The sequence below is a fragment of the Balaenoptera borealis genome, assembly GCF_965194805.1.
Source record: "Balaenoptera borealis genome assembly, chromosome: 4".
NCBI lineage: Eukaryota > Metazoa > Chordata > Mammalia > Artiodactyla > Balaenopteridae > Balaenoptera > Balaenoptera borealis.
This window is the reverse complement of record NC_138861.1, coordinates 32,665,067-32,687,669: the sequence shown is the minus strand read 5'-3', so window position 1 is coordinate 32,687,669 and position 22,603 is coordinate 32,665,067. Positions and strand designations below refer to the sequence as shown.

The following is a 22,603-nucleotide window of genomic DNA, read 5'->3' as shown; positions in this document are numbered from 1 at the left end:
CAGGTTGGAAGGAACTTTAAGTCATCCAGCCCCACCGTTATAGACAGTTACATCAAACCCCCAGCAGAACTACAACTGCAATGTCCATTTCACAAAGGGAAACCTGTGACTCTTTAGGTAACACTTTATGTATTAAAGAGGAAAGGAATAAACCAAAGATATTGATCACTTATGGACTAAATGGAATTAATAAAAACAAATCCCGCCACTAAGAATTTTTTGGTTAACCACAGTTAACCTACTGATGGATTTTACTTAGAATTAAATGTGGAAATATGTGAAAGCAGTAGTTATGGATCAACAAAATCGGTCACAAAGCTCCATTTAAAACAGTGTTTTCTGCTCACCGTCTAATCAGGTGCTCCTTAACACTGTGATAAAGAGATTCAAGATGGAGCCTTAGATGACTTGCGATCAGTCTTTAAATCCACCAAAACACCTTCTCTGTGCTGAAGTGAATAAAACATAAAAGAAGCAGACTCATAGAGAACAAACTAGTGCTTACCAGTGGGGATGGGGTAAGGGGCAATTTGGAGGTGGGGGCTGGAGGCACAAACTGTTGGGTATAAGATAGGCTCAAGGATGTATTGCACAACACAGGGAATATAGCCATTATTTTGTAATAACTGTAAATGGAAAGGAACCTTTAAAGTTGTATAAAAATAAAAAAGTAGTTAAAAAAATAAAATAAACTATTACTTCAACTTGTCCTCTTACCTCCATTCTTATTACAACAAGCCACCACCATATTTCATCTGTTTTGGTGCAGTGGTTTCTTCTGGATTATCTCCACCCTTGACCTACCAATCTATTCTTCACTTAACAGCAAGAGTGCTCTTTTAAAATATTAAGCAGATCATATTACTCCCTGTTTAAATTCTCTCAATGTCCTTACAATGCATGAAACCAAGAGAAGAAAAGTGTGTCAAGTAGGTATTATACTACTGTGTCAAAGGGACTAAGGCTTTTGTTTTGTTTGTGAAATAAGAATAATAATACCCACATCAAAGGGTTATTGTGAGAATTCAGTAAAGGCCAATGTTATTTTTGCATTCATTTTATATTAGCTTTTGCAGGGAAGAAGATAAAATTCGGTGAACATTTATATTGTTAATTGTTACTTTACACTCCTCAATTAGTACCACCTACAGAGAACCTTCTAAATGTTTTAGTGTCAACATTTTTATTTGTATTATTTTGGCCTCGAAGTAAGACATCTGCCTCGATTAAAAGATAAAACCCTGCTTTTCTAAATTATGGAGCAAACCAAGTTCAATTAAAAACACAGGACAGACTAAAGAATAATTTCAGATGTCGTCAGATCATTTTTTTAAGATTTGGCATGGAAAATGATTAGATATTGTGGTTGATGCAATGTCACATCATGAAAATTGCACCATTTTTGGCAAACCTCGATTTTTATTGGTTTGAATTCATCTTTGCCTAGAGCAGTGCAGGACAATTTCCAAAACAGCATCATGAATTCAACAGCCCATAGTTATAGCAGTCCCCACAGCCCTTTTCTCTTTCAATTCACACATTCCGATTTAGAAAACACCACGCTGAGAATGAATCCTTGAAATCTGCTGAGGCTGATGGCTGAAAAGATAGGAGTGTAGGTGAAAAGCTGCAGGTACAGTAAGCTATCTCTGCACAAGTCACCTCTTATCTGTGCTTCCTTTTGTACTAGCTCCATATGAAAGCTATAAGATCACTCCATGGTGAGCTCTTCGGTTGACTTATAGTTTACATGTGAGCTGTCATTTTTGGCTTCTTGTGAACTAAATTGGTTCATGGACTATTGCCCAAAAGAACAAGAAGAACAAGAAGAAGGAGAAGGAGAAGCGGGGCAGGTGAAGGGGGAAGGGAAGGGAGAGAATATACCTCTACAATACAGCCCTCATTTTTTTAATTTTTTATATAATTTTTAAAGGTTACACTCCATTTACAGGTATTACAAAATACTGGCCATATTCCCTTGTGTCGTACAATACATCCTTGTAGCCTGTCTTACACCCAGTAGTTTGTGCCTCCCACTCCCCCCCCATCATGACCCTCCCCCTCCCCCCACTGGTAACCACTAGTTTGTTCCCTCTATCTGTGAGTCTGCTTCCTTTTTTGCTGTATTCACTAGTTTGTTGCATTTTTTAGATTCCACATATAAGTGATATCATACAGTATTTGTCTTTCTCTGTCTGACTTATTTCACTTAGCATAATGCCCTCCAAGTCCACCCATGTGGCTGCAAATGGCAAGATTTCATTCTTTTTTATAGCTGAGTAGTATTCCATTGTACATATATATGTATATATATCACATCTTCTTTATCCATTCAGCTGTCAATGGACACTTAGGTTGCTTCCATATCTTTGACCCTCATTTTTTATCTCCAGGAATAAGAATGTTTCAGCTTTCTTTACACCTCAGAGTAGTGATTTCTCCCATTTAGTACATACTTGTACCAAATATACACTAGCAAACCTTCTTTTTGATTAAGAAAAAAAATTTTTTTAATAGAAAGCAACATGTTGAAGGGTTATGACAAAAGAAAGACAACTCTTTCTCCCTGGTAATTCTATTAAATAATTATTTATTGAGCACCTGCCATGTATGAGGCACTGTGCTAGACTGGCATCAGCATATACATGAATAAACTGTAACAACTGGAAAGGACTCTAAGATATCTAGTCCAAACTCTCATTTTATAGACATTTAAACTCTAGTCCTAAAGGAGAAAGTGACTTATACAAAGTAACATGTGTAGTTACTTATAGCCGAGACTAGAATACAGTCTCCTAAAGTAAGATAGGATCCCAGTTCTCATAAATATAATTTTCAGTATATCATTTTCTCATTGTAAAAGTGATGCTTACAGAGAGCCCTGAGTAAAAAGAGTGGATTGAACACATGAAATTACTTCCAGCCACTCCTAAAACCCCACAAAAACTATAGCAAAGGGTTTTTTGTAAGGCATAGACCAACATGGACAGGGAAAATGTAAAAAGAGACAAAGGCAAAATTTGGGCAACTGGGAAAAAAATAAGGGGTCATTGACCTAGTGGACCTAAAAATCAGAGCGAGGTCCTGTCTTTGGCTGTGCAGGTTGTGTCCTGCTGAAATTCAGTGCCCTGCTCACTCAGCCTCCAGAGTGAAAGCTTCCTCCAGGTGGCGCTGAGTGCAGCCTACACAACAGCAAGCCACAGCCCTGTGGAGAAAACAAGTGCGAAGCAGGAAGGGGAGGACCATCCTAGTTTGCATCAAAGAATTCCCCAAAGGTCAGGGATGGAAGGTACCAGCTGACTCTGGAGAGGAGGATAAATGGGAAGGAAGTACACACACACAAAATAAAGATGGGCTATACGTACAGGTATAGATATGGATGTGGATACAGATATAGATATAGATATTTAGCCAGCCTACAATGTATATGGTATGAGGCAGGAATCCAGTTTCACCTTTTTCTAAATGCCTAGTTTTATTGAATTTTTGTTGAATGTCACCATTTTCAAAGACTAAATACTGTACTTCTATCTTCCAAGATCTGCTTCCAAAGTTTTATTCTACCCATTGATCTGTCTACATATCTACGAACCTCATGCACTTTTGGATCTGAGAAACATTTTAGATCTCAGTCTTTAGGTATATCCCTGTGAAATACCTCATTTCTCTAAAACTGATTCTAAGACCATAACTCTTTGTTAGTTCTCTGTTTGTCTCCTTTTAAACATCTGAAGAATTCACTACCCTTCATGAAACTCATATATTTTTCTTAACTGCACTTCAACATGAAATAAATTATATCAATGATTATGAGAGCAAACGTGTATTATAACCATCCGCATTCTTTAGCACTTAGATGTTTTGTTGGTCTTTTAATTGCGTATTTCTTCTGCAGGGTAATGGAACATACAAGATCTTCCTGTTTTAAAGCTGCCTTACAGGCAGCTGAGCTCCCCAGCCTCCCCTGTTCATACTCCCTAGCTTGCCTCCACATCCCAGTCATATTTAAATACAGTCTGATGTCCGTCTGCACAAGGCTCCCTATCACCTACAGCCATCTGTGCATGCTATTGTTAGTGCTTAAAAGATTCATCCTTCTCGTTCATCTGGCTAAAATACAAGTTATCCTATAGGACTCAGTTTAGATATCGCAGCCTGTGGGAAGCCTTCTTTGATTCACTAAATGGTTATGTAGCCCCGTTACCTGCTCCTATAAAACCGGTACATCTTCCAGCAAAGTGCTTATCCTGTAGGGTGGTAATTGACAAGTAAATGGTCTGCCTGTCTACTGGACAGTAAGCTCCTTGAGGTCTGGAACTGCCTCACTCTCACCTATATCCCTACAGTTAGCATAAGCCTTAGCACATAGTAGGGACTCAATACTTATGTCTTGAGTGAATGAATGATATCTGTTCATTGAAGAATGGTCAGGGGTAAAACTAAATTTTTTTTAAAGAAAAGAAAATAATTATAAACCCTAAAACTTGAGACAACTCTTATTAACATTTTTGGTTTTCTTGCTTCTACTTAACTTTCTCTGTCGATTTCACTGCACTACAAACTGTCTGGAAACATCACTTTAGTGATTATAACCAGAAGATTGTCCTTTTGAAGAAATATAGTTTACTGAGATATTTTTTATTGTTGGACTTCTTGCAATGTTTTGCTGCTATAAATAATGCTTAAATGAATAGTTTTGCGTCTCTGATAATTTCTCTATTATGCATTCTGGAAATGAAATTACTGAGTGAAAATTTCACAGTTCTGAGTGCAGTTGATCAAAATACCTACCTCAATGTACCCTTAACTGTAATACACTCTTTTTTAAAGAGTGAAGATTTCATTAAAAAAAGGAATAGCTTCTTTTTACCTGATATTTATTGGCCATTTATATTACATTTTTTGTGAACTGTATAACAGTAACCTTTACCCATTTTTCTGTTGGACTCTTAGTTTTTCTTATTTATTTAAAAGCTCTCTGTTAAGAATACAGTCCTCAAGGATTGGTTCAAGATGGCAGAGTAGAAGGACGTGCTCTCACTCCCTCTTGCAAGAGCACTGGAATCACAACTAACTGCTGAACAATCATCAACAGGAAGACACTGGAATGCACCCAAAAAGATACCCCACATCCAAAGACAAAGGAGAAGCCACAATGAGATGGTAGGAGGGGCGCAATCACAATAAAATCAAATCCCATACCTGCTGCGTGGGTGACACACAAACTGGAGAACACTTATACCACAGAAGTCCATCCACTGGAGTGAAGGCTCTGAGCCCCACGTCAGGCTTCCCAACCTGGGGGTCTGGCAACGGGAGGTGGAATTCCTAAAGAATCAGACTTTGAAGGTTAGCGGGATTTGATTACAGGACTTCGACAGGACTGGGGGAAACAGAGACTCCACTCTTGGAGGGCACACACAAAGTAGTGTGTGCATTGAGACCCAGGGGAAGGAGCAGTGACCCCATAGGAGACTGAACCAGACCTACCTGCTGGTGTTGGAGGGTCTCCTGCAGAGGCGGGAGGTGGCTGTGTCTCACTGTGAGGACAAGGACACTGGCAGCAGAAGTTCTGGGAAGTACTCCTTGGCATGAGCCCTCCCAGAGTCCGCCATTAGCCCCAACAGAGAGCCCGGGCAGGCTCCAGTGTGGGGTCGCCTCAGGCCAAACAACCAACAGGGAGGGAACCCAGCCCCACCCATCAGCAGACAAGCAGATTAAAGTTTTACTGAGCTCTGCCCACCAGAGCAACAGTCAGCTCTACCCACCACCAGTCCCTCCCATCAAGAAACTTGCACAAGCCTCTTAGATAGCCTCATCCACCAGAGGGCAGACAGCAGAAGCAACAAGAACTACAATCCTGCAGCCTGTGGAACAAAAACCACATTCACAGAAAGATAGACAAGATGAAAAGGCGGAGGGCTATGTACCAGATGAAGGAACAAGATAAAACCCCAGAAAAACAACTAAATGAAGTGGAGATAGGCAACCTTCCAGAAACAGAATTCAGAATAATGATAGTGAAGATGATCCAGGACCTCGGAAAAAGAATGGAGGCAAAGATCGAGAAGATGCAAGAAATGTTTAATAAAGACCTAGAAGAATTAAAGAACAAACAAACAGAGATGAACAATACAATAACTGAAATGAAAAATATACTAGAAAGAATCAGTAGCAGAATAACTGAGGTAGAAGAACGGATAAGTGACCCAGAAGACAGAATGGTGGAATTCACTGCTGTGGAACAGAATAAAGAAAAAAGCATGAAAAGAAATGAAGACAGCCTAGGAGACCTCTGGGACAACATTAAACACAACAACATTCACATTATAGGGGTCCCAGAAGGAGAAGAGAGAGAGAAAGGACTCAAGAAAATATTTGAAGAGATTATAGTCAAAAACTTCCCTAACATGGGAAAGGAAATAGCCATCCAAGTCCGGGAAGTGCAGAGAGTCCCATACAGGATAAACCCAAGGAGAAACACGTGGAGACACATAGTAATCAAATTGGCAAAAATTAAAGCCAAGAAAAACTATTGAAAGCAGCAAGGGAAAAATGACAAATAACATACAAGGGAACTCCCATAAGGTTAACAGCTGATTTCTCAGCAGAAACTCTACAAGCCAGAAGGCAGTGGCATGACATATTTAAAGTGATGAAAGGGAAGAACCTACAACCAAGATTACTCTACCCAGCAAGGATCTCATTCAGATTCGATGGAGAAATCAAAAGCTTTACAGACAAGCAAAAGCTAAGAGAATTAAGCACCACCAAACCAGCTCTACAACAAATGCTAAAGGAACTTCTCTAAGTGGGAAACACAAGAGAAGAAAAGACCTACAAAAACAAACCCGAAACAATTAAGGAAATGGTCATAGGAACATACATATCAATAATTACCTTAAACGTGAATGGATTAAATGCTCCAACCAAAAGACACAGGCTTGCTGAATGGATACAAAAACAAGACCCATATATATGCTGTCTACAAGAGACCCACTTCAGACCTAGGGACACATACAGACTGAAAGTGAGGGGATGGAAAAAGATATTCCATGCAAATGGAAATCAAAAGAAAGCTGGAGTAGCAATACTCATATCAGATAGACTTTAAAATAAAGAATGTTACAAGAGACAAGGAAGGACACTACATAATGATCAAGGGCTCAATCCAAGAAGAAGGTATAATGATTATATAATGCACCCAACATAGGAGCACCTCAGTACATAAGGCAACTGCCAACAGCTATAAAATAGGAAATTGACAGTAACACAATCATAGTGGGGGACTTTAACACCTCATTTACACCGATGGAGATCATCCAAACAGAAAATTAATAAGGAAACACAAGCTTTAAATGACACAATAGAGCAGAGACATTTAATTGATATTTATAGGACATTCCATCCAAAAACAGCAGATTACACTTTCTTCTCAAGTGCTCATGGAACATTCTCCAGGATAGATCACATCTTGCGTCACAAATCAAGCCTCAGTAAATTTTTAAAAATTGAAATCCTATCAAGCATCTTTTCTCACCACAATGCTATGAGATTAGAAATCAATTACAGGGAAAAAAACATAAAAAACACAAACACATGGAGACTAAACAATACATTACTAAATAACCAAGAGATCACTGAAGAAATCAAAGAGGATATCAAAAAATACCTAGAGATAAATGACAATGAAAACACGACGATCCAAAACCTATGGGATGCAGCAAAAGCAGTTCTAAGAAGGAAGTTTATAGCAATACAGTCCTACCTCAAGAAACAACAAACATCTCAAATAAACAATCTAACCTTACACCTAAAAGAACTAGAGAAAGAAGAACAAACAAAACCCAAAGTTAGTAGAAGGAAAGAAATCATAAAGATCAGAGCAGAAATAAATGAAATAGAAACAAAGAAAACAATAGCAAAGATCAATAAAAATAAAAGCTGGTTCTTTGAGAAGATAAACGAAATTGATAAACCATTAGCCAGACTCATCAAGAAAAAGAGGGAGAGGATTCAAATCATTAAAATTAGAAATGAAAAAGGAGAAGTTACAACAGACACTGCAGAAATACAAAGCATCCTAAGAGACTACTACAAGCAACTCTATGCCAATAAAATGAACAACCTGGAAGAAATGGACAAACTCTTAGAAAGGTATAACCTTCCAAGACTGAAGCAGGAAGAAATAGAAAATAGGAACAGATCAATCACAAGTAATGAAATTGAAACTGTGATTAAAAATCTTCCAACAAACAAAAGTCCAGGACCAGATGGCTTCACAGGTGAATTCTATCAAACATTTAGAGAAGAGCTAACACCCATCTTTCTCAAACTCTTCCAAAAAATTGCAGAGGCAGGAACACTCCCAAACTCATTCTATGAGGCCACCGTCACCCTGATACCAAAACCAGACAAAGATACTACAAAAAAAGAAAATTACAGACCAATATCACTGATGAATATAGGTGCAAAAATCCTCAACAAAATAGTAGCAAACAGAATCCAGCAACACATTAAAAGGATAATACACCATGATCAAGTGGGATTTATCCCAGGGATGCAAGGATTCTTCAATATATGCAAATCAATCAATGTGATACACCATATTAACAAATTGAAGAAGAAAAACCATACGATCATCTCAATAGATGCAGAAAAAGGTTTTGACAAAATTCAACACCCATTTATGATAAAAACTCTCCAGAAAGTGGGCATAGAGGGAGCCTACCTCAGCATAATAAAGGCCATATATGACAAACCCACAGCCAACATCATTCTCAATGGTGAAAAACGGAAAACATTTCCTCTAAGATCAGGAACACGACAAGGATGTCCACTCTCACCACTATTATTCAACATAGTTCTGGAAGTCCCAGCCACGGCAATCAGAGAAGAAAAAGAAATAAAAGGAATCCAAATTGGAAAAGAAGAAGTAAAACTGTCACTGTTTGCAGATGACATGATACTATACATAGAGAATCCTAAAGGTGCCAACAGAAAACTACTAGAGCTAATCAATGAATTTGGTCAAGTTGCAGGATACAAAATTAATGCACAGAAATCTCTTGCATTCCTATAACTAATGATGAAAAATCTGAAAGAGAAATTAAGGAGACACTCCCATTTACCATTGCAACAAAAAGAATAAAATACCTAGGAATAAACCTACCGAGGGAGACAAAAGACCTGTATGCAGAAAACTATAAGACACTGATGAAAGAAATTAAAGATGATACCAACAGATGGAGAGATATACCATGTTCTTGGATTGGAAGAATCAATATTGTGAAAATGACTATACTACCCAAAGCAATCTACAGATTCAATGCAATCTGTATCAAATTACCAATGGCATTTCTTACTGAACTAGAACAAAAAATCTTAAAATTTGTACGGAGACACAAAAGACCCTGCATAGTCAAAGCAGTCTTGAGGGGAAAAAATGGAGCTGGAGGAATCAGACTCCCTGACTTCAGACTATACTACAAAGCTACAGTAATCAAGACAATATGGTACTGGCACAAAAACAGAAAAATAGATCACTGGAACAAGATAGAAAACCCAGAGTTAAACCCACACACCTATGGTCAACTCATCTATGACAAAGGAGGCAAGGATATACAATGGAGAAAAGACAGTCTCTTCAATAAGTGGTGCTGGGGAAACTGGACTGCTACGTGTAAAAGAATGAAATTAGAACACTCCCTAACACCATACACAAAAATAAACTCAAAATCGATTAGAGACCTAAATGTAAGACCAGACACTATAAAACTCTTAGAGGAAAACTTAGGAAGAACACTCTTTGACATAAATCACAGCAAGATCTTTTTTGATCCACCTCCTAGAGTAATGGAAATAAAAAGAAAAATAAACAAATGGGACCTAATGAAACTTAAAAACTTTTGCACAGCAAAGGAAACCATAAACAAGACAAAAAGACAACCCTCAAAATGGGAGAAAATATTTGCAAACGAATCAACGGACAAAGGATTAATCTCCAAAATATATAAACAGCCCATGCAGCTCAATATTAAAGAAACAAACACCGCAATCCAAAAATGGGCAGAAGACCTAAACAGACATTTCTCCAAAGAAGACATACAGATGGCCAAGAAGCACATGAAAAGGTGCTCAACATCACTAATTATTAGAGAAATGCAAATGAAAACTACAGTGAGGTATCACCTCATACCAGTTAGAATGGGCATCATCTGAAAATCTACAAACAACAAATGCTGGAGAGGGTGGGGAGAAAAGGGAACCCTCCTGCACTGTTGGTGGGAATGTAAATTGATACAGCCACTATGGAGAACAGTATGGAGGTTCCTTAAAAAACTAAAAATAGAATTACCATATGACCCAGCAATCCCACTACTGATCATATACCCAGAGAAAACCATAATTCAAAAAGACACATGCACCCCAATGTTCATTGCAGCACTATTTACAATAGCCAGGACATGGAAGCAACCTAAATGCCCATCGACAGACGAATGGATAAAGAAGATGTGGTACAGATATACAATGGAATATTACTCAGCCACAAAAAGGAACGAAATTGGGTCATTTGTAGAGACATGGACGGACCTAGAAACTACCATGCAGAGTGAAGCAAGTCAGAAAGAGAGAAACGAATATCACATATTAACGCATATATGTGGAGCTAGAAAAATGGTACAGATGAACTGGTTTGCAGGGCAGAAATTGAGACACAGATGTAGAGAACAAACGTATGGACACCAAGGGGGAAAAGTGGCGGGGGTGGGGATGGTGGTGTGATGAATTGGGAGATTGGGATTGACATATATACACTAATGTATAAAATGGACAACTAATAAGAACCTGCTGTATAAAAAATAAAATAAAGTTCAAAACAACAAAAAACAAAAACAAAAAAATGAATACAATCCTCTGTGAAATTTTTGCAGATATTCCCAGTGTTACATATACCTTTGATCTTATTTTTCATGTTTTTAATATTTTTAGAATTTTACACACATTTATCAATCTTTTCATCTGTGAATTGCTCAATTGCTTTTCCATGTAGCACTTCTTGCCTTACTTAGAGATGTTAGATATATTTTCTTCCTACTTAGATATATATTTATAAGATATATTTTCTTCTGGCTTCATTAGTTTCTTTTGTTTACATTTAACTTCTTGACCCATTTAGAATTTATTTGGGGATGTAGTGTGAGAAAAGTCTCTAACTAGACTTTTTTTCACAAAGTAGCCTAATACCTTCTCTTGGGCTTCAGTGAAATGTTATTAAAGGCAATTGTATTGAAATAATCAGCATCTGAAGACATAGCTCAGTGTTCACTGTGAACTTTGTTTCCCCCCACCAGGTGAGCAGGAGCCAGCTATAAGCAGTGATTCTGACATCTCGCTGATCATGGCAATGGAGGTTGGACTGTCTGATGTAGAACTTTCCACCGACCAAGACTACGAAGAGGTGAAATCTTGAAATGGCGAATATAGAAAAAGGGGATGATAGGACCCAAGGGGAAGGAAGGGAGGAGTGCCCCAAGACTGGACCAGGCACATGCACCTCCAGAACACCTTGGCAACTCCAGGGCACTCCACACAAGAATGGTACCGAAAAGCAATATCCAAAGTCACGTTCATCAGGATGCAGTTTCTCCGTCTCTACAACAGCTCATGGCCTTGGCACCTTGGAAGTTGAAAGCTGATTTTCTCTCCCGTGTCCTTGGAGACACACACTTCCGAAGTTCCTCAAACAGACTGAAAAGACACTTTTAGGGCTTCTTAGTTTCATTTCAGTTTCTTGTTTTCCTATTTGGGGAATGTTGTTGATTTCTTTGGCGCTTTCTTTTTAAGGACTATGTGTAGTTTATGTTCACTCTATTGTTTTTCCTTTGATTCACTCCAGCTTTTGTACAGAGTTCTGTTTAGAAGCATCAGTTCCTGCTATGACCAGTTTGTATTCCATCTCTGAGATTAATGGCCTTGACCTCTCAGCATGAAGTGTGCATGCCTTTAGGAAGTGCCTCAGCACCTTGAAACAGACTAAGGCCAGCTTTCGTTTAGAATCTAAATTCTTTTAAGTGGATCTTTGAAATGCCAGCTGCCAGAGACCCCAACACCAAGCTCTGAATCTGCTGAGGCCACGGCTCATTTTTTTCAGCTACACACGCTGGCTTCCACTTGCCAGGCTCTGTTAAGGACCCACATGACTTGAGAAGGAAGCTCTAGGGAGGCACTTCAATCCGTCTGATTCTTAACAGTCTTTGGCTGAAATTCTGAACTCACAAGTTCCCACTAGGGCGTTAGCGCCATTATCTGTGGCTGTAGGGCTTGTCCATCACTGGGACCGCAAGCCTAGTTTTCAAGCCAGATACCATATACTCTTCCTGAAAGCAAAATGTCTGTTTCCGCAAGGCTACAGCAGTCTTTTGTTACCTCCACAAATGGGTTCTGCAGGAGATGGAAGCTTTAGAAAAGATCCAGTCATCTTTGGATCCAACACAGTGAGGGCTGCAGTAGCATCTAGGTCTTACCTTAATTCCAATATTCTGTTCAACCTCGCCAGACCCCGAGGGAGGATTTAGGTTAATCCTTAAGAAATTGCTTCCCAGGGCTCCCCTGAGTGCGTCTAGATACCAAGTGAGGAGGGAGGTGTGATTTGATAAACCATTTGATCTAAAAAGTACAGCATGGGAATTGTTGACGTCAAGTTTCTCCTGACTGAGAGAGACAAAGAGGGAAAGGAAACGAGGTATCAAAGTGAATTCTAAAAACCCACCGGTGTTTTTAAACTGTTTGTTTTAATTCTTTTTTTGACAGAGGTGTGCTATTTTTTGCAGTGGGCAATTTTGTAATACATTGAGACTCTCCAGATGCAGGGATGACTAAGGCAGTGTGAATAGCTTCCCTGGACCATTAGATGGATCACCTCGACATCCGCAAAAGGCCATGCTGCTGTGTGGGTTACCTGGGAGAGAAAGCTTCTCTCACTGAGTTATTTATGTATGTGATGAGGCCCTTCTGTCTCGCTACACGCACACTCATGCAAAAACAGAGTTTGGTTCTGCTGTAAGAGCTTGCTGCCTGCTGGAACACGGTGTACGTGTCAAGGGAGACCCCTGGCTGCTCTTTTTTCACCACCTTGAACAATTTCCTATTTGACGCTTTCTAAGTAGGCAGCAAGGCAAGGAAAATGATCACCACCTTCACAAATGTCACATCTCTCTAGGAGCCCAACACTTGCAGTAATGAAATCCAGGGTCTCCAGGCAGGGAGACATGAAGGCAGTGCCAAATCAGGAGTCAGGAGGCGTAGATGAGCAGCGTGCTTGCTGGGCCTCGGCTTCTCCATCTGTAAGTGAATGAGATTAACAAGATGATGCCCAAGCCTCCTTCTGGTCTCAGGACCACTAATGAGCATTTTGCCTGGGGATCCATTTTTGACAGAGAGCTATGACATATAGCAGACTTTCTACCTTGGGGAGGCACAGTTACTTGACATGTAACGTATAACAGCTTTTGAGATTTGGCACTCCTGCGTGGCTGAGACTATCTAAACGACTGAATTTTAAGTGCAAGTAGGAGTTGGTTTGTTTTGCCTTGTTTTAGAAACCACACTTAGGGCTTCCCTGGTGGCTCAGTGGTTAAGAATCCGCCTGCCAATGCAGGGGACACGGGTTCGAGCTCTGGTCTGGGAAGATCCCACATGCCGCGGAGCAACTAAGCCCGTGCGCCATAACTACTGAGCCTGCGCTCTAGAGCCCGCGAGCCACAACTACTGAAGCCCGCGCGCCTAGAGCCCGTGCTCTGCAACAAGAGAAGCCACTGCCATGAGAAGCCCGCGCACCACAACGAAGAGTAGCCCCTGCTCACCGCAACTAGAGAGAAGCCCGTGTGCAGCAACGAAGACCCAACGCAGCCAAAAAAAAATAAAAACAAAAACCACACTTAGTCAGAGAGTTTGCAGTCTCTGGATACTTTCAAATCCTCGTTCTTGGTGTGGAATTCTTCGTCTCCCGGTACTTCTTTTTCCTGGTCAGCGAAGGCCTGCACCGCCGACCTCTCCTTCAGTCGGCTTTGCCGAAAACAAATTTTGGTATTATCAAGGGGAATTAGAAGGACAATTCAACAGCAAAGGAAATATAAATTGTATTCCATGCCCAGAGAGAAAATGCCTTTTGGATTGATGGGTGTTCTCTCTTCCTGCCAGCGACCAGGTAGATCAGGAATTGGTAGCTTATGTGCGCTGTGGCCCAGCAGCCACTATAAGATGCTGCATGGGGGATGAGGGGCCCAGCCGGCCAATCTGAGGCCTGTGGACCTGACCCCAAGGAGGTTCTGCTGCAAACTCGCTGAGCCTAGAAGTTTCTCCTTTACCAAAGGTTTGTTTCTGAAGAATTTTCCTATGGCTTCGGTAGTTTTAAACAACAAAAAAAAGGGTTAACTGGCATGGGACGTGTCCCAAAAAAAAAAAAAAATGGAAACAATCCTTCCTCCACAACCTTCTTCACCTCCTCCCCAACGAAGAAGAAACGCTGACCTGGGGCCCCGGTAGCTCAAAGAGTATCAAAGGGTGTGGGAACCTTCTAGAGGTGTATGCAGACTTGATGTATATTTTTCTTTAGTGTCTAGACCAGCACTGTTCAACAGAAATATAGTACAAGTCCCACACGTAATTTTCAATTTTCTACTGGCCACATTTTAAAAAAGCAAAAGGAAACAGGTAAAAGTAATTTTAATAATATCCTTCTTTAAGCCAATATTATTGTTTCGACACGTAATTAGTGTAAAAAGTATTCATGAAATACTTGACGTTTTTCTGTACTAAATCTTCTAAGGGCAGTGTATGTTTTACACTCACACACCTCTCCGTTCGGACTGGCCATTTCTCCAGCTGTCAGCCGCGTCACATGGCTCGTGGCCACCTTGGACAGCGCGGGGCTAGAGCTTCTCCAACATTCTCACAAGATTCCCTGACCCTCACAGAGTAAAAAGGTTAAAACCTAATTACCTCCAGAAAGAACTGGACTCCACCCAGGCCACCTAATGAGAGGCCCAGAGATCCGTTTGTTTTATAATGAGTAAATATGCGGACCATCCTTTTTGAAATTTTTGCTGGATCTTTCTAACCACACCAATGACATCCATGACCATTTCTGTTGCTTCCTTGACCAGTTGTTTTTTTAAAAGTCACATAAAGCATGTTGATTTGGTGCTGAGACAAAATTTTATCCTTCACTTCCACCCTTGGACTGATGTGTGGCACTCAGGAGCCAAAGAGAAATCCAGACTCTATTCATCCAACTTTACCTCAACCCCTGGTCTGCCTTCTTCCTGATTGGCAGAAGGTCTTTTCCTGGTCCCAGTGCCCCGTAGTCCCACCACTATAGCTAAAATGCCTGGATTTGGGAGGAAAAAGTGGGAAGGTACATATTGACTCCAAATACAAGACTTTGTGTGGCCTTCTCAATAGAGAAGAAGTCTTTGGGGCTGGTGACCGTCTGGCCCCAAGTTGGTGAATTATGACCACCTGCAACTCAGAAGCCAGCTCTCAACTTGGAAGTAAACATCCCCCTTAGACCCCAAGGCTGTGGGCAAGAAAAGGAGCATCTCCATTCCCTCAGAATAATTTAGAGTCCCCCCTAGGAATTGCTATGTCCTGTGTGGCCAGTCCCTTTGGGAAGAACTGAGCCCTGATCATGAATAGAGCATAGGAATATTGATGATTTCATCTCTAGGGTTTGGTCACCCCTAAAATGTCAACTCCATCATCTAGGCAGGGAGTGGTGGAGAGTTTGGAGAAGGTAGAAAGTTAGAAGTAGCAAAGGCACCTACCTTTTCTGACATCACTTAGTAATGATCATGACCATGGCGTCAAATCTTTGTCCAAAGAGGCTTTGTTTGTTTGTTTGTTTTGTTTTGTTTCAAGCATTTTCCTCATTCCTGATGGAAACATCCTGGATGCTCCTGGGTCTGGATTTGGTCAAATCAAACCATGGTACCCAGTGGTAGTGCAGTTACTGCTCTGACATCCCTGAAGCTGCCATCCTTTCAGAACCAAAAATGATGACAGATAGCCTATCGTGGGACTCTTTTACTCCCATCATGTTGGTCATGTTTAGATGAAAATTCTTGCAGAGCATACAAAATAAATAGCATTTAGTTGTCCATTGGATGCATCACCTTGACCAAAAACAAAGAAACCTCATTAAATCAAAACCCTTTCAGAAAACCTGAGATAGAGTCACAGCCTCTGAGGAGGGAGGACCTAGCCCCCCCCCCCCCCCGTGATTCTAGATAGAGCCCCTGAGTCCATTTCTGGTAGCGTTTTTTTAATAGACTCCCACTTAGATTTCTTGCCCTTTTTTGTCTGGGTGTGTCTGTCTCTATCTCTGGATCTCTCTGACTGCTTGTCTCTTTCTTTGTACACACACCCACACACACATCCTTTTCCCATCTTTCAGGACCAAAAAAAAACCTTAGCGGCTCTGGATCTATAGGGTTGTCACTATTGTGATTACCATTGTTCCTGTTGGCGTTTTTTTACTGTGCAGCAGTATCTATCTTTTCACTTCTGATGAGGAAAACCAGTTGACTATAAAGGCAAATTAACTTCCTCTGTAATGGGGTTTGCCTCATTTTCACTTCTCATATCACTAATTTTATCACAAATCACCTCTAGCTATTGCCTTTTTTTTTTTTTTTTTTAAAGGCTTCCTTGCCAGAAAAGTCTCTGAGGTAAATAATGGCAAGGTAACAATTCCAGAATGCTGTCTAATCTCTTATCTTCCACCTCTAGCATTTGTGCCCTTCTTAGTTCACCACAGGCCCTCCCCACCACAGGGTTAGGATTTCTTGGAAAAAGATGTGGGCTGTACCGTATCCGATGTCCACTCCTGCTTCTTAACTCTCTTGGCACGAGAGTTTGCTCTTTGTAAGTGATCTGAGAGGCCACTTCTTAAGACTGAAAAAGAGGCACAAAAAAAAAAAAAAAACCCCATTCCCCTAAAGTGACAGACATACAGATTCTTGTGCAGTGGGCTGCAGTCACAGAAGTCCCTCCTCTGTGCTATTTGCATGGCCGGGACTGAAAAGTACATTTGATGATGGCAATTAAAAGGTGGTGGGGATACTTACCCGCAGGAAGTCAGAAAAGAGGATGGCAGGGTATGAACATGGATGCTCTTCCTGAATCCACGAACATCCCCTAGCTTTAGAGATGACCTGTTTGGGGGAATGTGTACATCTTAAGGAGTTTAACGCTCATGAGTTAAACACTCCTGATTGCAAAGAAGGTTGGGATTACCTGAAAAATAAATTAATTCTGAGAAGCAGGTGTGAGTTTCTCATCACTTACCTCTTCCCTTCCCCTGCTCCTCTCCCCATCTCACAACTCCAGGCCCTTTGTAATAGGAACAATAATTTATAAAGACCCATAGATCAGTAGCCATGCTCTCTCCCCTTTGAGCCTTTCGATGGCACTAAATTAATCATCCCAAAACCCAAGCCAAAGACCTTCTCATCCTTGTGCTACTGTTAACATTTGTACTTACTACCGAGCTATTCTCTCTCTGGTCACCTGATAAATATTTGTTAAGGATAATGGTAAGGCAAGAATATACATCTCTTCAGAGGTTCTGCTGGTCTGAACAGAGTGAGGGAGAAAACTCTATGGAGAAGGTAGCTCAACCTGAGTTACCGAAAGTCATTGCTTGACAGAATGTCTGTGGTCTTGTCATCCTTACTGAAGTGAAGGGCTTGGAGAAGCAGGAAAAATGTGGGGACCATGTGTACTGTGTAAACCAAAGACCGATCACCATCCAAATGGACACATGTTTCTTCCAGTGACGAGTTTAATTTTCTCACAATGTGCTCATCAATAAAAGTGAAGGTGGTTTGCTTGGTCGAATGAAACTGTGAAACAGGGGGTTTTCTCTTGCAGGCTGGTGATTGACCTTACTAAATCCAGAAATCTAAAAAAATGTATCACGGCCTTAGTACCGCACCATCTTGAAAGTCTAGTGCTTAGTCCCCTTTTCCCTCAAAATTTCAGACAAGTCGAGCGCTTTATTGAACTCAGAATATTGTTCTCTTTGAGAATGTGAAGATTTTAAATAGCCAAAGAATTTTCATGGATAAGAGCTCATTAATTACAGCATATCCTGCTCTTTTGAAGAAAATACCAGACTATTGCCTGTAGTAATAGATAGTGGAGAAATGGAAGAAAGGCTGTTCAGGACTTTTCAGTCCGTGTTTGTGTTGGCGTCTGTGGTACTTAGTGTTAAGTGGGATGTTATTGCAAAGGGGCAGGGTGCCCTCTGCTGGAATTCTCGCCACTATTCTTTCAGCCAGCTAATTTGACTAGGGTCACCATTTCCTCAGCAACTAGTAGTGATTTGCCTTTCATCGTACAGTTTCCTCAGTAGTTGAGAATTTGGTCCACATTTGTCAAAAGAGGAAGGAATGTCACAAACTCTGAAAAGTTGGAGGAGGATCCCGTGGAAGATCTGTCAGCAGCCCCTTTCTTCTGCAGAATGTTGAAAGAGTATTGTTTGCTCTGTTTGCAGGCTGGAATGTCTGTGCAGAGTTATAAGGCAAGGGCCTAATTGTTTTGTAACGTTAGCTCAACTTTTTTCTTGTCAGATTGCAAAGGAAGATCAATAAACAGACTTCTTTCATATGAATGTAAATGGTGTGAAATACTCACGTGTTTTGTACATGTACATAATAATATATTTACTTCCTGCTTTCACATTAGTAATCTGAAATGGTTGTACCATTTTATAATTAGAAAGAGATGTAAGGTTGGGGGAGGGAAGGGAGGGTTGTTATTTTTATAGTGGGATGTCCCTTATATTTAGAAAACGAAGTAATTTTGTACTCGTGAAAAGTTACATTCCATTCATTTCCTGAAAAAATAATGGGTGTTGTTCTTTAAAATGTTCATGAGCTGGAAGTAGGATTTTTCTAGTTTCCAGGGGAACCTCCCAAGCAGTATATATGTGAGACTGATTTTGTGGACTGCAGATCATGACCAGCAATTGCCAGCTCACTCATGTGAAAAAAAAAAAAAAAAAAAAAAAAACCCAACTTATTTAAACCTCTTTGTATAGAGCACATTATTATTTCCACTGGAAAAAAAAAAAATGTGTCTCCTACAAAGAATGAATCTACCATTCAGAAATAGTCCAGACGTGGCATCATAAATCAATCTCTAGTCCCTCCCTACTAGCAAGAAAAAAATCCAGTGGATTTATTTTTCCCCTCCTGAACACAAATTATGTGCTTTCGTTGTAAAACGAATGATGTCACTGGTAGAATTTTACTTAGCGTCCCCTCGAGGTCTTTCTGGCCAGTCTGCAGCTCCCACGCATAATGATCCCTGACCCATCCTCTCCATATTCCGATAATGAGACTGAGCTTCCTTGATTTTTTTGCCACATGACTCAAAATCACCGAAGTTATTCCTCATGGCATTTGCATGAGTAACTTTTTTTTTGGACTTTGGTTAGCTCTTAATTGCTGAAAAAATGTAGTAGTGAATTATGTAGCTGTTTCACCCAAACATTTTCTATACAAAGTCACAGGCGTATTTAAATGATTAGTTAAGGCAGTGTAGTTATTAATTTTTGTTTTCTTTTCTGTATAATCTGTTCCTCTTTCCCTCTTCCCCACCTCAGGCACCTACCTTACTCCTTCTAAAGCACTTTATATATCTCTTGAAATACACGGAAGTTTTACAAAACTGTCTTTAAAGGGATTTGTCTTCTATTAGGAGACACGACTTTTATCTTGCTTTATTGTATTCTCTATGTGCTTGGAAAGCATAAGCCGTTTGTCTCATGTGGGCTAGTGATGAAATATTAAGGATAATAATTGGAAACATTCAATCATACAACATGGCTATTTTTGTTATATAGAAGACTACCGTGTAAATAAGTGCAATCGTGTTCTTATGTACTGGTTCAAAAAAAATGCAACTATGAAGATTTGAAAAGGATTGTGAATTCCAGGAAATTTCATTACAAAATTTCGTTTGGTTTTGTTTTCTAATAAATTGGAACCAGATGTATGTGTTTGTGTCACCCATATTTCCTAACTGTGTGGCCTCATCTGGAGTTCTAGAGGTGGCACTGTGGACTATAAAACATTGATATTTAGGGACTTCCCTCGTGGTCCAGGGGTTAAGACTCCGTGCTTCCACTGCAGGGGGCACGGGTTCGATCCCTGGTCAGGGAACTAAGATCCTGCATGCTGCATGGCACAGCCAAAAAAAAAAAAAAAAAATCGGTATTTATCGTCAAATCATGATTATGTTAAAAGAGCGAGAGATTTTTAATAACTTCTTTATTTCTCTCAGGTAAGTCAAATGCCAGGTACCAAGACCTCTGCTTAGGTCTGTCCCCCTAAGTGAAGTAATTAAAAGATTTTGAGCAACTCAGCAGAAGAATGGCTGCTGAATTCACTTGAAGTGCTCTTGCGTAGGAACCGAGCCCTTGATCTGAGCCGCTGTGGGCAGGTCACCCTAAGGGGGGGTTACACCGTGGAGCCCACCAGGGGGGCTGGGGCAACCAGGTCCTTCTTTGTATTTACTTGTCCACCTTTAAAGGATTTTAAATAGCAATTCCTTCACATTAGCAAGAAAATGCTACGAAAATTAAAAAGATGGGAAATGCCAACCTGGGAAGGTAGGAAAGGAAGATGAAAAAGGGGACAGGTGCCCCTATTCATTATCATCACCCACTTCAAACTGGCAGGTCCTGGTGCAGCTTGGAGCCTCTGGGTCTCGCCCATCCAAGGTGCTAGCGCATCCCCTGGAGGAGCAGGCAGGGTGGGACATGCCAAGTGCACTTTGGCCTATGACCGAAGCCTTCCCCCTGGCCGGGCACTGCTCCAGGGGCTGTGGATGGCACACTATCTGCTGGCAAAAGCCAAGCCATGTTGAGTGCCCTGGCCTCCCAGAGCTCCTTCCTGCCCAGGTGACGAATGTGGATGGCTGTGAAGTGTCACTGCCCCAGAGGCTTGGCCCCCAGGCCAGTCCATGCTTAATTCCTAGGTCAGAAGATATTCTAAGGGGATCGTTGGTAACGATAATGATTGTGCCACATTACGAGGCCTTTAAATTTTGTTTATGCTTCCATGATCTCAACTTTTATCTGCCCAGACAACTGTTGTCACCAGTGAAGCTGCCATCTGGGGTAGGAAGCTATTACCAGGATCTAGAAACCATCCCTCTTGACTCCTTCCTCCACAATCCTTCCTCCAGACCAGGGACTCCCAAATTGGGAAATGTGTTCAGTGGGACACATTCCAGGTTATGTTAGAAACTCCAGCTGCAGAGTCCCAAGGTCAACTCAGCTGAAATAAGGCTTTGTACAATACATATCAGCTATTAAAAAACTTCCAAGCAGGTCCTCACTAAGTCACCTCTTTTCCTGAAGCTGAGTGATGACAGAATCCTCTCTCTCTCATATTTTTCAACACTACACTGGACGAGACCGCTTGCATGGAACATGGAAGTTTTCAAGCTAGAATAAAGCTGCTGGACCTTGTTTCCCGCTTCAGACCATTGTCCCTGCTCCAACTTTTACAGGAAAAAGTCTGTGTGCACACCCTGCACCGCCAGCCTGGTGCCTGCTTCCCCTGGAGCGGAGATGGCCCAGGAGACAGGTCACCAGGGGCCCTCAGAGTCACATGTGCGGCAGGGAACAGGCCGACCACGTTGCTTATTTACCATTCATTCAGGAGTGGAGGCCCTGCCCTCCTAGACACTCCACTTCCTGGGCTTTTGAGAAGCCTTGCAGCATACTCGGCCTTTGGAGAATGGAAAATGTAAAACTCCCCAGCACTTTGTATGTAATAAGCCAGCTGGGCCAGCTTGAGCACCCAATTCTTAGTCTATTAATGCCCATGTTTGGGGTAATAGGAGCTAAACCACTATTCAAAAAGAACAAAAATGTTCTTCTCTAAATCTCATAATCCCTTCTAAACCAATGTCAGTATCCCCGCTCATCTCCTTGCCTTGGTGGAGTGATACATTGTACCAGATTGGGGAAACGGGGCTGATGGGGGAGGAGGTGGATTATTCTTGCTCTGTGATAATTACTATACACAGAAGAGTGAGGGTACCAACTGTTGAGAAATTCAGTGACGGAGAGAGGTTTCATTATTTCTGAGATGTTTTAGAATAATGATTCCATCATCCTCTGTGATCCAACAACAGAAATTAGTTGGCACGTTATTTCATCCCACTCATTGGTAGGGTCTCCCTCAGATCTCATGGTGACTCTTTGTTCATGGCTGTAAGAATAAAGGACAATGAGCTTTTGGCTGTGCCATTAAAGACCAAGGGAACCGACTGCTCTCCGTGCTTAGATCTCCCTTCATCGAGGCATGGCATAGGTAGGATGCCACCAAAGTCTCCACCTGGGGGGAACCTGTATTTGCTGGCACCCTAGAAGGTAACAGTCAAACTCCCCAAAGCCCTCAGACCTTTCTGTTGTGGAAGACGTTCCCACCCTGTCCCCATGGGAACATCCAGAAGCTCTGATCGTAGTCATGACGCATCCCCACCAAAGCTAGGCTCCCTCTCTGTGCCTCCTTCTAAAGTT

The 22,603-nt window shown here is 41.1% G+C and overlaps 1 protein-coding gene across 1 annotated transcript in view; it reads left to right on the top strand.

The window, feature by feature from the left end:
* Positions 1-20,064, top strand: part of RNF150 (ring finger protein 150) — a 257,733-nt gene extending 237,669 nt beyond the window's left edge. The window contains exon 7 of the mRNA XM_082390888.1: positions 11,355-20,064. Within this exon, the coding sequence (XP_082247014.1) occupies positions 11,355-11,473 (119 nt within the window). The 3' untranslated portion in view covers positions 11,474-20,064. The remainder of the gene's footprint in view (positions 1-11,354) is intronic.
* The last annotated feature ends 2,539 nt before the right edge of the window (positions 20,065-22,603 follow it).